The sequence below is a fragment of the Microplitis demolitor genome, chromosome 2, assembly GCF_026212275.2.
Source record: "Microplitis demolitor isolate Queensland-Clemson2020A chromosome 2, iyMicDemo2.1a, whole genome shotgun sequence".
Lineage (NCBI taxonomy): Eukaryota > Metazoa > Arthropoda > Insecta > Hymenoptera > Braconidae > Microplitis > Microplitis demolitor.
The window spans coordinates 17372831-17391774 of NC_068546.1; the positions used below are offsets into that span (position 1 = coordinate 17372831).

Consider the following 18944-nt stretch of genomic DNA (forward strand, 5'->3'; position numbering starts at 1 on the left):
AGGAAAATCAAAAAATGCATGGTTTTCAAAAAACGACTTTAAAGTTTTAAAACTCGAAAATAACGTGGAAAAATTTTTCTAGAAAATTATTCGTATTTTTTGGTCTAAAAGTACATGGAAAAACGAAACTTTTTTATTGTTTGAGTTTTTTCATTTCAACCATTTTTCAAAAAGTTCTAAGCAAAAAACCATGAAAAGAGCAGTTTTTTTGAAAATTCCAGATCTTTTGAACCAATGATAAAAAAAATCTCAAAATTTAGAAGGATGAGTTTTTTGAAGAGTACTACAAAATATTAAAAAAATATGATGGAAATTAAAAATTAAAATTTCTAAAACCGTCCGATTTGGCGTGAAATGCCCCATTAAAAATTTTTTATTTCAAATCGTTTAAAATCGCTCCTTTTAATAAGGAATGACAATTCAAGAGGATTAAAAAAGATTAAATTGTGAATCGTTTGGAATCGTCACGGATTGTCAATTGATGATTAAATATGATTAAAAATGATTACATTTTAATCGTTTCAAATCGTCATGAATCGTCTTTAATCTTCATTCGGAACCAGAAATTGCAATATTATTTTACGATTAAAGATAATTCATGACGATTAAAAATTTCAAATCGTCACGAATCGTCTTTAATCGTAAAATAATATTGAAATTTCTGGTTCCGAATGAAGATTAGAGACGATTCATGACGATTTGAAATTTTAATCGTCATTTATCGTTTTTAATCGTAAAATGATAAATCATCTTTGGACGATTTGGGACGACTAAATCTGAAAATACATGACGAATATGACGATTAAAGACGATTAATGGTGATTCAATTTTTAATCGTTATTAATCGTCACAAATCGTTTTGTTTAATCAGGGATAGTTCATCCTACTGAACTAAAAGAGACTTGCGAAAATTTACAGATTGTATTGGATAAAATAAAGTATTCAGAACATAAATGGAAAGTCCGTTGAGATCTAAAAATCGCAATCCTACTTTTAGGTCAACAATCAGGATTTACAAAATATCCTTGCTTTTTGTGTTTGTGGGATAGTAGGGACAGAAGAAATCACTATTTTAAAAAGAGCAAGATTGGCCAACAAGAGCAAAATTTAATACTGGTACTCACAATATTATACGAACACCGTTGATTAATCCTCCTAAATATTTGCTACCACCACTGCATATTAAGCTGGGTCTTAAAAAACAGTATGTGAAATCTTTGGACAAAGATGGCGATTGTTTCCAGTACTTAAGAGAAAAGTTTCCAACGATAAGAGATGCAAAGTTAAAAGAGGGAATTTTCGACGGACCCCAAATTCGGACTTTATTTGGAGACGCAAAGTTCCTTGAAAACATGAACGACAGCGAAAAGGCAGCTTGGGTTAGTTTTTAAAATGTTTCACAAAGCTTTTTGGGAAATAATAAAAGTGAGAATTACAAGACTTTAGTTAAAGAGTTCCTGAAAAATTACCAATGTTTGGGTTGTTTGATGAATATCAAATTGCACATTCTACATTCCCACCTTGATCATTGTCTTGAAAATCTTGAAGACTACAGTGAAGAACGAGGATAACGATTTCATCGAGACATAAGTTAAATAGAGAGTAGGTATCGAGGAAATTCGAACGTCAACAAGATGGCATATTTTTGCTGGACGCTCAAAAGATAAATACCAAGAGAAAAGAGAAAACGAAATAGTTATTTTCGATACATATGCGGAACGGTAGGGATTCTGACGGCTTAAAGTGACGTCACGATTTTGAGACTATGGGCGCTTTCTTATCTAGACCGGTTATAGTACGAGGTTTTTATGAGAATATATCCATAGTCTCAAACGCGTGTCTGCACTTCAAGTCTGTCAGGGTTTCTATCTTTGAGCATAAACTATCGAACAAAATTTTTTGTTATATCAACGGCGGAAATTGAATTTGAGAGAGGAACAATAAAAAATGTTTAACTACTGTATATTTAATTTAAAAGCACAAGAATTGAAAATTTCTTGAGTTAAAACAAAGCTTGTTACATAAGATTAAATGGAGACGGATTAAATGTACGGATATGTTGAAGTCGCTTACAAAATTCGACTGTCGCTAAGATTTTCAAGTCGTGTAGGAATGTAGAGACAGATAGAGAGAGAGAGAGAAGTTACTTTTCGATACAAGTTCGAGGAAAGTTAACTAAACTATAGATTGTCAGAAATCGTATAGTTCGCGCCCTCTGCATGTTGCTCGAAAACTAACTTTCGCGGTTGATATGACAAAAAGAATTTTTTCGCTTGCATAACTGTATTTATTCGTGATTTTTAGCCAATTTCAGCGGTTTTTTGCAATTTACTTTCATTTTGGAAGCTTAATGAGCTAAATAACCTCCATATTTGGATTTAGCGTATCAAAACACATGAAGAATATACTTGATTTAGGTCGAAAATAATTGTTTCGCTTGTATAACTTCATTTTTTTGCGATTTACTCAGAATTTTGGGGGTGTACGGACCAAACTGACCACAAATTAGAATTCAGTGCATCGAAACACATAACCCTAGGTAAGTCTAGTCGAATGTATAAACCACTTTTTTTTGTGTGCCGGTGTCATTATTTAAATGATACCGAGAAATTTATTTGAAATTTAATTTCTGTGGTAGAATACCCCATACAGTAATTTTTTTTTATTCTTGAGTAAGTCTGCTCTCAAAGTCGATAAGTGCTAGTATCGCTTTCTACGTATCTGCCAGATACTTGTAACCAGATACAAATTGCAAACCTAGTGCAAGTCTTACACAAAAAATTCGTGCCAGATTATAACTCAATTCTAGAGGGATACTATAATGGAAACTACTGCATAACTTGCTTAAGATCTATTCAAGGCTCAAAACTGACCTTGAGCTTTGAGCAGATCTTGAGCAAGCCATGCGTAAGTACCTACTGTGAGTTATTGGTGCAAGAAATGCGTCAGCCACTTTTTCATTGCACTGTGTTCAAGATATCTTTAATATTCTTGCGTACGATACCATGAGCAAGACATACACAAATCTGGACACGGGTTCCTTGATACACGATCTTACGAAAGATATATAAGTAGAAAATGACACTAGCAGCTAGGAGTCTCGCTCAAGATACTTAATCCAGAATGTTGCTCAAACTCGTGTTACTAGGGACAAAGTGCAATATGTAAATATCTTTATGAAATCTACCTAAAAATTAAATTCATAGATTGACTGAAATAAAAAATAAACCTTTCTATTTCGAGTGTGGTCGGGTGGCACTTTTTTCTTTGTGGATTAATTATATCAACTATTGCATACATTTAACAACAAAAAGTATTATGCCACTTTAAATTGATATTATTTGCCTAGGCTACAAAATGTATGATGCTATTAATAGTATTATTTATAACTAATATACTATTAATATTCAATTATGAAAAAAATCTAAAAATAATTTTCAGGGTCAGAAACTTTGTGACCAAAAAAAGCAATAAAAAAAAATCACGCAAATAACCCGATTTTAATATATGACGATCACAAGCGGATTCAGGTACACAAAAGTTATAGTGTATGCCATTAGTAGACACTGTAAAAAATATGTATGATAATTTAAAGGCTGCAAATAAAGTAACTATGTTGTTGGTAAGAAAAGAAAAACTTGTTAAGAAATCAGAAAAAGGATTTTTTCTATTCCCGCTAAGATCTGACTAAAAATATTAATAATAATAATAAATTTTATTAAAAACCGTAAGATGGACGGTGGAGTAAAGGACTTTCATGATATAATGTAATTTTAATAGTTATTATACTAAAAATTATGTTTATCATTAGAAAATTGTAATTATTAGTAAAATAATAATAATGATAATAATAATTAATAATAATAATAAATTTTATTAAAAACCGTAAGATGGACGGTGGAGTAAAGGACTTTCATGATATAATGTAATTTTAATAGTTATTATACTAAAAATTATGTTTATCATTAGAAAATTGTAATTATTAGTAAAATAATAATAATGATAATAATAATTAATAATAATAATAAATTTTATTAAAAAGCTGCATTAAATGCTGCTTTAACCATTAAAATCGGATTAGTCATGCAAGAGATATCTTTGTCGAACGAATTTAAAAAAAAAATTTTTTCTAACAAAATCGAAAATTGCAAAACTGATTGATTCCAAGAATTTTTTTGCGTTAAAGGCGACAAACGACATCTAATGCTGCGTCAAACTTCAAAAACTGTTGATTAGGTCAAAAGATATCAACGATAAAAAATTTAACAAACAACAAATTTCTTAATTTCTGCAGATAACGCATAAAGTAATTCATCCCACGTTTCAAAACATGTACTGGCCCTTTATTCTTATAGTCTTCACTGATCGTTACATAATGTATTGCAATCGCTTTGTTACTTTAAATGATATCATAAACAAAAATTTTGAAAACTTACTGTTTTGACATTCTTTCCGGATGTTTCATACATTGACGCTGTAGTTTGATTCAAAGCTCATTAAATGTACTATCGATCATTTCTATTTATTTATCTGTCCAAAAAAAATTGAATTTATTAAGCATTATCCTGAGCGTAACTTTAAAATACTATTCTCATTGATTATTTTTCACTTCTCGAATTCTCGAAGATTAATACTGTGACGGGGTGACCTGGTATTCGACTGCCAGGTCAGCAAAAATTAAATTCCGCGCCATTTTTATTTTGCACACCCGCCCTCGCGCCGGAAGTGTTTAATTCAGCAGCGTAACGGCAGGGGGTAGATCAGGCACACCTCGTCGCCAGACGCCAGAAAAAAAGAATCGTAACCTGAAAGCCGAGTCGAGCAGTCGCTCAGTCTACAGTAGCGATCGTTTCCAAATTAAAATTTGATACAGTTTAATTGTCAGGCAGACGCCTTTTAATTAAGTCAGTTCTTTGGTGGAATTTTTTTGGTCGTCTTTCCCGCAGTCCAGGAGAAACCTGAACCATGGCTAAGCATTTGGGGCAAGTTGATGTAAGGTGGTGTGAAGGTTAAAATTCATTTATAACATAAAATTTGTCAAACACGTGGGTAATTTCCAAAACTACTTTTATCGTCTTTTATAGAATTTATTTATTTATATTTAATTTATTTAACCGCTGTGCCTACAGAAACTTTTAATTATTAGAAAATACTTATCGTCAGGGGTTTCCTCGTCATTGACGAATTTCTTAATTAACTTTAAAGCTGTTAATAACCAATTCAAAAAAAAAAAAAACTAATTTATAATAAGAAAATGAAATTAAAATTGAGGTTTGGAATCGCGGGTAATTGAGTAAAAATATCGGGCACCTGATGAAAGCCAGATATCTTTAAAACTAAGCTATCACAAAGGGGAGTCCCCTTTCCCATTTGAAATACACACGAAAATTTTGCATTTTAGTTTTTCGTTATTAAGACAAAAAAAATTGTTTTTTAAATTACGCCTGGTTTAATTTCGTAAGAAATTAAATTTTCTACAAAAAGTGCTGATGCATTATGTACGTCAAACAAACTGGGAAAAAGTCACAAGGCTTCGAAAATCGACAACGATTTAATTTCCTCAGTGTTAAGTTATTTTTTGTTATTTTTTATTTTTATTCTATGAAAAAAAGTTTTTTTTTCGAATTTTGATAAGCACATTTTTGTAGGAAATTTAATTTCCTACAAAAAGTATTTGACATCATATATACGTCAAATGAATGAAAAAAAAGTTAGAGCTTTAATTGTCAACGAAAAATCAAGTTCACTTTTCGTTCACATTTAAGTTTAAAAAATTAATTTTTTTTAAACTTGATTTTTCGTTGACATTTAAAGCTCTGTAACTTTTTTTTCATTCATTTGACGTATATATGATATCAAATACTTTTTGTAGGAAATTAAATTTCCTACATTAACATTCTTGTCAAAATTTGAAAAAAAAAATTTTTTTGATAGAGTAAAAATGGAAAATAATAAAAAATAATTTAACACTGAGAAAACTAAATTTTTGTCGATATTTGAAGTCCCGTAATTTTTTCCCAGTTTGTTTGACGTACATAATGCATCCTATGTGTCCTATGGGTCCTATATAATTACATAAAATTCTATATAATTATATATAATTAAATTCCTTTACAATGTATTATATAAATCGTATATGTTTGTTCATATAGTAGAGACTCTTTACACTTTTTATTGAAATAATTTTTTTTGTGAGTGCAAGTTCAATTTTAAAGAAAAATTATTCATGGAAACATTGATAATAAATATGAATGCCATGATGTAATTTAGGATATACTATGTTACCATCAAAAATGGTACTTGTCGGTCGAATAACAGAGGAGTACTTGGGCCATAATTGCTTCTAAGTTTGGAATATAACAGAGTTCTGAAAAAAATTTCTTATCAGGGACACTACAACCGGTGAGCGCGATCTTATGGCGAGCACTAAGTTACTTCCGCTGCTGCTGTCTGTAGCACCGGTGACATCCTTCTCCTATATCGAAAAATATAATTTTTTAAATCTATCAATTTTGAGCTTCGATGTCACAAATGGTTGGATTTACGAAAAAAGTGTAAGAAATTTTTTTTGAAGAGCGATAAATTTCCTACAAGAAAGTTCATAGCGCTTAATTTTATGTCTATGTGTTAGAGAGTAATAAAATTTCAAAAAAACACGCCAATTTTTTTAAACAAATCAAACTTTGACCTTCAATATCTCTCAAATGGTTAAATTCAAGAAAAAAACATAAGAGACCTTCTTTGAAGAGCGGTAAATTTCCTACAAAAGTACGTACTACTCATTGCTGTACACTTATATTTAAGCGAGTACTAAAATAGGAATGGATCATTACTTAGACAGGGTTAAATGGCATTAGAATAAACTTTTTTTTTTTTTTTGTATTTTTGAATCACAAATAAATCATTGATATTATCATGGTCAAGTATAAAAAGCTAATTCGGTATATAACAGACACCCTAATACATATATGTAGGATAGGGAAGTCACCGGTGCTATAAAGAGCAGCAGCGGAAGTAGTTCGGTGCTCGTCACAAGATCGCGCCCACCGGTTGTAGTGTGCCTGGTAAGAAACTTATTTCAGGATTGTTATATTTCAAACTTAAAAGCAATTCAGGCACGAGTATATCTCTATTATTCAACAGAGTGACAAGTAACTTTTTTGATGATAACATAGTAAATCCTGTATTACATCATGACATCAATATTTATTGTCAATGTTTCCATGAATAATTTTTCTTGGAAATTAAACATGGTCTTCCAAAAAAAAAAATCATTTTAATGAAAAGTAAGAGAGTCTCTACTATATGAACAAAAATATACGATTTATATAATTTTTGTATAATACATTGTAAAGGAATTTAATTCTACCTGTGAAAAACGAAACATATATAGCCGTATGTAGTTCATATATGCTCCATATATGGTCATACATGGAGCATATATGACCATACATGGGCATACCAACTTTTTTAATATAGTCATACATGGCCATGTATGAATCATTTAAGGCCATATATGGCTATATATGGTTTTATATGACTATGTAAAACCATGTATGTCCGTGATTAATTAAACATATATCGCCATATATAGTTCATGTATGAAGCATATCTGGCCAGACATAGTTGTAGTGTTGAGTACTTTCCCGGACAGTAGTGGATACAGTCTAGATAGCATACAGTACTGTCTGAAATTTTTCTTTTACAGAAAGTACTCAGCACTATCCCAGAGAGTTGCCATTACTATATTGTTTTTTCCGTGTATGATATACATTTCTTAAAATGGGAATTTGTTAAAATATTAAATATAATTTCAACTATATGTTTACCCGTGAAAATGAAAAAGATATGGCCATGCATAGCCGTATATAGTACATACATGGGTATATATGGATTATATATGAATCATGCATGGGCATATATTGCCATACATAGTTATGTATGATTATATATGATAATGTGTGACGGAGTGACCTGGTGTTCGACTGCCAGGTCAGCAAAAATTCAATTTCGCGCCATTTTTATTTTGCGCACCTGCCCTTGCGTCGGAAGTGTTTTAATTTAGCGACATGATGGTAGGGGGTAGATCAGGCACACCTCGTCGCCAGACGCCAGATAAGAATGAATCATAACCTGAAAGCCGAGTCGAGCAGTCGCTCAGTCAACAGCAGTTCTTTTTCGTAAATTTTATTTCACTTGATAAGTTTCATTGCCAGGCAGACGCCTTTTGTTAAGTCGTTCTTTCCTCGTGGTGAAGTTTTGGGTCGTCGTTTTCTACCTGCAGTCCAGTGATTGTCCGAGAGGGAGAACCTGAACCATGGCTCAGCACTTGGGACAAGTTGATGTAAGTTCCTTGGTATAGAGGTTAATTTAATTATAACATTCAGTTTGTCAAACACGTGGGGTAATTTCCTAAGTAATTTTATCGTCTTTTATCAGTTTTATTTATTTATATTTAATTTAATTTTATTTAACCTATTTAATCGCTGTGCATGCAGAAACTTTAATTATTAAAATTTACTCATCATCAGGACTTTCCTCGTCAATGACGAATTTTTTAATTAAATTTAAAGCCGTCGTAAAAATTCAAAAGATTAATTTATAACAATAAAATTTAATTAAAATTGAGGTTTGGAATCGCGGGTATCTGAGTAAAAAATTACCAGGCACCTGATGAAAGAGTGTCGCGCATGCTCAGTAGAATTCTGTTAAGCTTCTGTAGCTAAATTTATAAAATATTTTTCCAAAGACTTCTAACTTTAATTATTCATATTAAATAAAGAAACAATTAATTGTAATAAAATAATTTTATTTATATTTATATTTATTCTTTAATTATTTCAACCAATTTTCCCTATTCTAAATCGAGCCGCGTACTCGGCTATATCAGGCATTTCCGAACCCGGTGCTCAATATCCACACAAGCATTTTCAGAAGGGCTGTCCGAACTTCCTGGTACAAGGAAGCCAGGGCAAACCCTTAAAAATGTATACCCATAATTAATGAATTATATACGGACATATATAGCCATGTATGGTTCATACATGGGCATGTATGAACTATATACAAAAATTTTGTTTAAATTTGTTGCGCAAACTAATGAATTCTGAATTTCAGGCGATTTTATGCCAATCATAATTAAGGCCAACCTTTCAAGCTCTGTAACTCGAGTATCATTGGTCATACTTACTTGGCTCTCCAAAACTGTTCTGTAGCAAATTTCATGCCCTATAAAAGCTTTGAACTTCTTCTGTTCAAAAAAAAAATTTTTAACTTTAAAAAAACGAGTTGAAACATACATACATACACTCAGACATCGTCTTGAAATTAGTCAGAATAGCTTCCTAGAACCTCAAAACGTCAAGATCTCTATAAAATTCGATTTTCGAAAATCGGACCGAAACCAATAACTTCCCGAATTTCCGAAAATTTGCAATTTTCTTAGTTGGAAGTTAAAAAATCCGAGTAAAATATAAAAAAAAAAGTAAAAAAATTCTTGTTTTATCTCATTTTTCGGAAGTTATTTTTTTTCTCTCTACCTTACATTTACTGGATAATTAACGCAATAATAAAAGAAAATCCGAACAAAATTAATTTTTTCATTTTAGTAATGATTACACAAATTAAGTTACAAAACTTGTTCCTTTAATTGCTTTGTAAAACTTTGAGCAATCGGCCCGAATAAACGGTTTAATGGATCGATTTGAAAAATGGGCTTTTGGGGGTACATTAAGCTGTAAAATCACCTGGAAATATTTCCATCAATATCCTTATAGCAGCGATTGATTAACTAAAAAACCATAAAAAGTCCTTTTTTGTAGGTTTTTCAAGTTGATATTAAGGATAAAAAAAAATTTTTTTTTAATAAAAAATGAGGCTTGTGATGGATTTATTCAAGTTTCTAAAGCTGTCCTTAAAATTACTGTGCGACCATTAGTTGCTGAGATATAGATAATCAAAGACATAAAGATCCTTTTTCATTTGAAGGCTGATATGTCAGCAGCAAATTGTCGTACAAAGAAACAAAGAAAATCAAATTATAGCGGAATAAATTTCCTAAATGAGCCATGAATTGATTTTCCTAAAAAAATTTTCCCTGCCCTACAAACCAAAAAAACAAAGCCAAAAAATTTATAAAAATTTTGTCTCGTGCTATTTCTTATGATTCCGCAAAAACCGTGGCTCAAAAAATTGTTCTGCTGGAGGATCTTCAAACTAGAGATTTCAAGCTTCAATTTGCTTTTTAACTTCCCGCTAAGAAAATCGACGATTTTCAAAAATTTCGGGAAGTTATTGTTTTCACCCCGATTTTCGAAAATCGAGTTTTCATCAGATGTCGACGTTTTGAGGTCCTAGGAAGCTATTCTGACTATTTTCAGAATGATGTCCGAATGTGTGTGTGTGTGTGTGTGTGTGTGTGTAAACTCTTTGTAACTTTTGAACTAATGAATCGATTTGGATGGTTGAGGTGGCAATTGAAAGAGCTTGTTGGCTGTCAACTTTCCTGAAAATTTCAGATTATTTGATCGAATAGACTCGAAAATATTGGCGAATTACGAAAAAAAAAAAAAAAATTTTTTAGTTTTTTATTGATTTCTCAAAAACGACTTATACGATCGACTTCAAAATCTGATCAGCTCTAGAACTCAATAAAACGCGTCGATTGCCACCTCAAACATCAAAATCAGATAATTCGTTCGAGAGTTATCGCGGGAGAAAGAAATGGTGAAAAACGGTTTTTTCTAAATATTTTCGAAACGACTGACGCGATCGATTTCAAATTTTAATCAGCTCTAGAACTCAATAAAACGCGCCGATTGCAACGTCAACTATCAAAATCGATTGATTAGTTCAAAAGATATCGGCGTTGAAAAGTTAAAAAAATAACATTTTATGTTATTTTTTCCGGATAAATCAGAATATAACGTACTAAAATGTGCCTGATATCATACCAACTCATCTTTTTTATGGTTTCTTTCGATCATATAATGTCATCGAACTTGGTTTTTAGTTTAAATCATATTATCAACAAAAAAATCGATAAAACGTAGTTTTTAATATTTTTATCGGATATTTCATATTTTATTGTTTCTGACATGAGTCAAAATTTATTTAAATCTTGATTTTGATCCCCGACATTGATTTCTGCCTCAATATACTTATTTTACTGAACAAAATCAGGAACTAAATTTTAAAAACCGCTTCATTGATGATTTTCGATTCTTAAATTTTCAAACTTCAGCATAACAGGTAACTTGTTAGAGCTTGAAAAGATCGTAAAAAAACAATTGCATGTGATAGCATTTTTTAGCTCGAAGAGCTCGAAAATATATCTACACTAATGTTTTCGAGCTCTTTGAGGTCGAAAACAGCGGGAAGTTTTGGGGCTGGCCCGCAGGGTCAACCGACAGACCGATTTTTTTTATTTTTTTGATACGATAATTTTTCACGAAAATACAGCCTTCCAAAATTCACTAATAAATTTATAAAATTTTCTTGTTCCTTTAATTTTTTGAATAAGTGTATTTCGCTGGAACTTCTAGTACGTATGATGATCATGAATGTTTTGACAATCCCAATGTCTTTTGCTTTGATTGTGCACTTTTTGTACTTTATCGCACCGATGTAAAAGGACTTGTTGATGCGTTAAAACCAAATTTCTATAAGCTTAAAGATTGGCAGTTATTCATTGATTCATCTCAACAGAGTCTTAAGGCAGTCCTCCACAACACTAACAAGTTTCCTCCTTTACCTTTGACCCACTCAACTGTCCTTAAAAAAGAGTATTCAAACTTCGAAGCTATCATAAAGTACGAAGAACATGAATGGCAAGTATGTGGTGATTAAAAAATTTTGTCCATGATACTTGGGTAGCAATCTGGATTCACAAAGTATCCATGCTATTTGTGTATGTTTGATAGTAGGGATCGGAAAAATCACTACATAAAAAAAGTATGGCCTTTGCGATCTTCATTTTCAATTGGATCACATAATATTATAAAAAAACCGCTAGTTGATCCAGCCAAAATTTTCCATTTCTCCTCTTCATATAAATCTTGGCTTAATTGAACAGTTTGTGAAAACTCTTGATAAAGATGGAGAATGTTTTACATATTTGCGTACAATATTTAAGCTCAAAACTAATGCCAAAATCAAAGTAGCCATCTTCAATGGACCGGAAATTCATAAGTTATTCAATGATGCAGAGTTTGTTTTATCTATGAATGACCAAGAAAAGGCATCATGGTTAAGTTTCAAGGAAGTATGCACAACATTTTTAGGTAATACAACGGATGTTGATTACAAAAACATTGTGGCAACTATGATAAAAAACTTTCAGTGTTCAGGTTGCCTAATGAATTTGAAGATGCATTTTCTTGATTCCCATTTCGACCAATTTCCGGAGAATAACGGAAACTTTAGTGAAGAGCAACGAGAAAGATTTCACCGAGATCTGAAGGAATTTGAACGGCGATTTCGGGGACAGTGGGGAGTGAATATGTTTGCAGATTACTGTTTGGATGCTACAACAGAAAACTCAAAAAAGAGGAAAAAAGCACAGCAGAAATCCACTGCATAAGTCATTTGACGACAAAAGGGCCAGAAAACGACGAAAGCTATAAGAACATTATCGTTATACAGAAAAAACCACTATATTGTGATTTTTATTTTTTTTTTTTTGGGTTTTTCTTCAATAATTGCAGTTTGACCTCCAATTCTGACTTCAGATTCGTGTTCAGCGGGAAAAAATACGCCCGACGATCATAGTCTGACCCCCAGCACACACCGCTTTTTTTATTGTGCACATATGTTACTGATATCGTAATTATAAATACACGAATAAAATTTTTTTTTTGCAGTAAATAATGATTATAATATATATAAACATAGATGCCTTATAATCTTTGGTCTCAAAGTATCGTCAGCCGTCTTATGGAGGAGGATAATAATGAGCCTGTCAATGAAGATGGTTCAGGAGCAGACCACGTTTCTATAGAGTCCGATAAAATGTCATTCTTTTTCATAATGTAATTAATAAAATAGATAATTTTTTCTAATCACAACACCGTCTCTTTATATTATTTTTTATTAATAAACAAATCATTCTAATTTCAGAAGATTGAGCAAGATGCGTAAGATTAAATTTCAAAATAAATATAGTTTTTTTAAAATTCATTAAAGTTCTAATTTTTTCTTAAATATATTGTACTCCGAGTAAAATAGCACTTTATTTTTTTTACTTATTGTTTTTTTTAACTATTTCAATATTAAAAAAAAAAAAAAAAACTATTGGATTACTTAAAGGGAATGTTAAATCAAAGTTTGGCATAAGATTTAAATCAATAACTCAAATATGACGCAAATAGCGACTGTTTCTCTGAGTAGGGTCTGCTGGACCTTATGTGACCGTTACGTTATTATTTGAAGGCGTGGCCGCAACTGGTTAAATTTTCAACATTCTTAGCGGGAAGGTAATAAATTATAATTTCCCAGAAAAAAAAAAATTTTCTTTGCAGCGTGCCATAGAGTCATCGTATCATTCAAGTACTTTTATAGGCCTGAATACAACAATATAATTATTCTAATATAAACCTATAAAAAATCATAGAGACATATAAATCTGATGTTATTTTCTTTCAAATGTCAAACCTACGTTCCATAAAAATAACCCATTCAACAGTCTTATAGCAATCTTGCCTAAGCTTAGTCACCAGTACACTAGTTGTCAACGTCTTTAGATAACTATGGATCTTGCTGTAAACGCTGGTACAAAGTTTTCAACTTCCCCCCCCCCCAAATCGAAGATTATCAAAAAATTCGGGAAGTTATTGTTTTCACTCCGATTTTGAAAATCGAGTTTTCAGGCTCAAGAGTTTGGAGACTGAATCAATCGATCCCAAAATCTAATTTAAGAGCCGCATTAATCAGTTGATTCGATCAAGAGATATCGCTGGTGAAGGAAATTATACAAACGATTTTTTTCGAATACCTTGAAAAAGACTGAACGGGTTAATTTCAAAATTATATCAGGTCTAGAACTCGGTAAAACACGTCGATTGCTGTTTTTGACATTAAAATCGGTTGATTTGTTCGAGAGATATCGATGTTGAAAATTTTCAAACATAACAATTTATCCTAGAAACCTCATAATACAATGTACTCATTGTTTCAAAAATTATACCAGATTTTGATCTTCAAGATTTCTTTTTATCACTGCATAATTTATTGTTATCTGTTAGTTAGTTTAGAAGATATCGTCAGCAACCAATATCGTCAAAAAACAAAAGTACTCAAAATTATCCATTAGCTATTTTCTAGCTCAAGGAGCTCGTAAACAGCGGGAAGTTTTGTGGCTGGCCCACAGAGTCAACCGTTTTCAGATTTTTTTTTTTTAAATATCAACACTGCTTCTAATAGTAAGTTCAAGGACACTTAACACACACAACTTTTTTGAAATGTAAAAACAATAAATATCATCTAGCGCACATGCTTTGCTGACAATTTTAATCTGACGTCTATTTTTTGCAGTGACTAACAACGAATCACATACTATGTCTATTATACACGCGAATTTGTTTATGATCGTTCCATATTAACATCGGGCGATTCGCGAGGTTTTTTTTGTGATTTCTATTGTTGGTCACAAAGTTCTGGACTCAGATCATTACTAATGATTAAGAATATGAAATAAAATAGTATTAATTTAGCTAATAATTTCTAGTAGGATTTTTAATTAAATGAATTACCAATTAAAATTGTTGGCAGGATATTTTTATAAAATTGGCCATTGGTTCCTACTAACGCAGCATCCCATTGAATAGTTGAAAAAGTCGGTTGATGTCCAGTACCATAAAAAAAATATTCAGCAATCAAAAACCAACAGAAAACTGCTGAGTTTGGTATTTGAAGAAGTTCCTCTATGATAAAACCAAACATCATGACCTTCAGAGATATTATTTTGAAATGTTTTTTTTACCTAACGGATCCGAATTACGGTAAATTACCATATTTTATTGCATATTTAGCACATTCTACAGTAATTTGTGGCATTTGTACCGCAACACAGTGGAATACTTAGCTTTACGGTAAAATGCCGTAATTTTGCAATAAATCTGCATAATTGCGGTAAAATATCGCAATGTTACCGCACCTTTACCGTAAAATACAAGAGTTTACAGCGAAATACCTATTTAAACATAAAATACCGGATGTTACCGTAATTCTTTCGAATACCATAAACTACGGCAACTACCGTAATTTACCGTAATTCGGATCCACCAAGATTTGATCAAAAACTTACTTAAATTATTAGCATTATGATACCGCTCCATTGAAATAATGATCAGCAATGCTATGCATGTAATACACATTAAAAAAATACTCGGAGCTTGAAAACAGCCAAGAAGCAAAGCATCAAGAAGTGTGACAAAAACACTTAAAGAAATAAAAGCTGCACTGTAAACAGTACCAAGACCATAAATAATTGGGGTATTGTTACTATTCTCGTTTTTATTTGTGTTAAGAAGACTTTTCACTATATCAAATAGTTTTGGTACAACATTTTCATCCTCATAAACAGCAAAGGATTGGTGATTTTGTTTTAAAAAAAATATTCCAAGTGGTCGAAAAAACAAAATAAAAATAGAAATGATAATGAAAAAATAAGCTATTCCTGGTATTGCATTCATCTGGTATTCTAGAGTGAATTTTATTTGTTGACTTGTAGATAATCTTGATAATACCCAATAGCTACCAATACATACAACTGTTAGGACTGGACAGTAGCGTGCAACTGTTATGTTAAGCGAAAAACCTGATAAATTTCCACAATTTCTCAACCAAATCCTCACAGTTGTGATGTATAACGCCAAACTCACCAAAGACATTGTTAGCAGTATTCTTTCCAAGCTATCTGATGTTATTGAACCAGTTTTACCCAAAATATGAGATCCACATAATTCGCGGTTCTGTTCTTCTCGACATCTCCAATAGTAACTAGATAATCTTACTGCGACACAAATTATTATCCCACAAACTATTAATAATGTTCTATGCTTGTTGGAAATTCTAGAAATATTGTTAAAAGATTTCCGATTTCTTTTGTCATGATTATTATTTGTATTATATTGTTTAATATTATAATAAATTAATAACCAAACTTGTGTTATCAAGAGAAAAGAGAGTATTTTGTTTTCTTCAATAATATAACTGTTTGAAAATAGTCCGACGATTACTAAAAATAAAGTTATTTGAACAATGTAGTTTAATTTTTTACTCTGGAAATTATTATACCAAGTTGTCATTATTATGTACCGATTTTTAATAACCAGAATAACTAGAAAAAATAAAAGAATTACTCCACTAATGAAAGAAAATGTATTACTAAAATTAACGATTATCTGCATTACATAAAATATATAGACAATACTCAGAGCAATGCAGATAAATATTATGACTCGAAAAAAAAGTAGATCAAATATTTTTATCATACTAATTTCTGGTAATTGATTAATGAGTATGTAAGTAAAAAATAAAGTGCAGAACATTAAGAACAAGCCTTTGAACATCAAACCCGAATCGAATTGAACCCAAATTTCTGTACATGAAGCACGAAGAATTTTCAAATATTCATTAGCATGTTTGACGAAATTTTTAAGAGTTTTTTGATCATTAATTTTTGGTACTTGTTGAAGTAAACCCCGGTACATTTGCTCTAGTTCTTGAAGTTTTTCGTCCGAAAATAAATATGAACCTGCCGAATAAGTGTCAATGTATTTTTTTGTTTGATAAACATTTTTCCAAAGTGCATGAACACAATACCACATATCTGATGTCTTCGATAGACTTGGTAAAGCATCCAATATGACTGATCCAATGTTCGAAAAAGGTATAGGAATACCAAGGATTGATGCTAGTGTTGGTACAATATCAATTTGATTCAAAACTCTCGGTTCGTGTTCATCATTGGCATCTTGTAAAGGAGATTTTGAATAAATGAACATCGCCGTTTCAATCTCATCGTCACTATCTCCACCATGGTCTCCAGAATTTGTCATACCATGATCTCCAATTACAAACAAGACAGTCTGATCATCAAGAGCATTAATAATTTCTTTGATGAGTACATTAATTTCATTCAACTTTCTTGTCATTTCAGGGTGATTTGGGCCATGTTTATGGCCACAATGATCAACTCCTAAGTTATGAGCAATTAGTAATGACCAATCTTTTTTCTGTAACTCAAAAAATATTCGATTCCGAACTTCTCTGTCTACTGTATCCAAGTCACGAGTATTAAATGAATGCGCAGGAAACTGCCGTAAATATTTACCTGGGAATAAATTAATCCAAGTATCATCACCCATTAATATAACGCCTTTCTGAGTGACTTGATCGATTAAATTATCCTCATCGACTTTATCAGAGGCGAAATTTGAACTTACGTCGATGAATGTTGGTAGAGTACCTGTTGTTATAGCTTTGATACGTTGCATTGTCGTAGTTGGTGGATCAGCAATACTTTTATAAAGTCTCGAATGATTTGGAAATTTATTCAACATATCGTGAACAATAGGAATTTTATTTTGATAATAAGAATTAGTTATGTCGTTTTGCCAATCTAAAAATTCATATTTCAACGCGTCTACAACAAGCAACACAACTCTTTTACGAGATTCCCAACAAATTTCACCGGCTATCTCAGGATTTTGCAATAACTTTTTGATGTCACTAATTTCTAGATTGTTAGAAGATGTACAGTTGCTACGCTCCATTTGTGATATTCGAGTTAAAAAAAATCCATTAAGAAATAAAATTAAAGCGGATACCATCAAACATGATATCCACAATATAAATATGAAATATGAAAATTTACCCATCGTTAAGTTGAACGTTGTTTTATGTCAATAATTTTCTTATTAGTTTCAATTCTTTACCGCTTTATAGAATTGTATATTTATTTTGTGAATTTAAGTTTTTTCTTCTACTTTTTTCAGTTTTGTGTTGTTATTATTTTTACATTTTTCTGGTTAGGTTGAATAAATTAATGTATAAATTACTGTCATGGCAAGTGAAAAGTGACGGAAAGATACTGCTAGAATAACTGACGGGGTGCCATCTACTTGTCCTAAGAGCTAGTTACTTTCAGTGTAAAAAAAATACTAACCGCTGATTATTGTTATGTCCTGGGAGGTTACTAGGATCGGAGCTGACGCCACCTCCTGGACAGTGGGCAGTTCGTTGTCACGCGGGACCAAATTTTGAATTTGAAAACAGTGGATAAATTTATTGTTTACTACGATGATGATGATTATGATTGTTATTTAATGAAATAATTAAACTATGATTAAGGATAGATGTAATTGATAAAATAACTTTTATCTGAAGACTGAATTTTATTATAAAGTATGAATAAAACTTGATCAGTAATAACAGTTGTATTCGTAAAGAGTTCTCGGAGAGAAGTGAAGTTACATCAGACGGCAGAGAGATCTCGGACCTTCACTCTCCAACTTCTCCCCACTACTCTCATGTTCACACTCATGCTTATATGTATATATTCTTATATATCTATGTTCTTTACTAAATATTATACTTATACATTTATACTTTCTACTAATTCAAATTTGGGATATAAGCTTACACATATACGTTCTTCACTTTATCCATTCTACAACAACCAATCCATTAATGCTGAAGCTGAGAGTGAGAATCCGGTCTCAGAATTGGAAAAATCTATCGTTGATTGTTTTTCTTTGTTTTTTGATGACAAAGTTCTGACAGCTGTAGTAAAGAGCACGAACACATATGTATCTGTTCTTCGTTTACATTTATCCAGAAAACGTGATTGTCAAAACGTCGATCTTGAAGAAATTAAGGTTTTCATTGGTCTTATAATATTAGCAGGATTGCTCAAGTTCAATTTCGAATTCGATGATTTATGG

At 31.5% G+C, this 18944-nt stretch overlaps 1 protein-coding gene across 10 annotated transcripts in view; it reads right to left on the reverse strand.

Annotated features, from left to right (window-relative positions):
- The window catches only part of LOC103571472 (GPI ethanolamine phosphate transferase 3), a 45888-nt gene extending 27801 nt beyond the window's left edge, over nt 1-18087 (reverse strand). The window contains exons 1-3 of one of the 10 annotated variants that reach the window (XR_008403327.1): nt 15302-18085; nt 14748-14918; nt 4437-4530 (exon numbers count right to left, since the gene is read on the reverse strand). Coding sequence is in view for 9 of the 10 variants with exons in the window: in XM_014442661.2 (XP_014298147.1) it covers nt 14658-14668; nt 14748-14918; nt 15302-17879 (2760 nt within the window). In the remaining variant the exon portion in view is untranslated. Of the gene's footprint in view, nt 1-4436; nt 4531-14483; nt 14669-14747; nt 14944-15301 lie in introns of those variants that run through there. The other 9 variants (XM_053736904.1, XM_014442661.2, XM_053736902.1 and 6 more) reach the window with 9 other exon arrangements.
- Nucleotides 18088-18944: the final 857 nt, after the last annotated feature.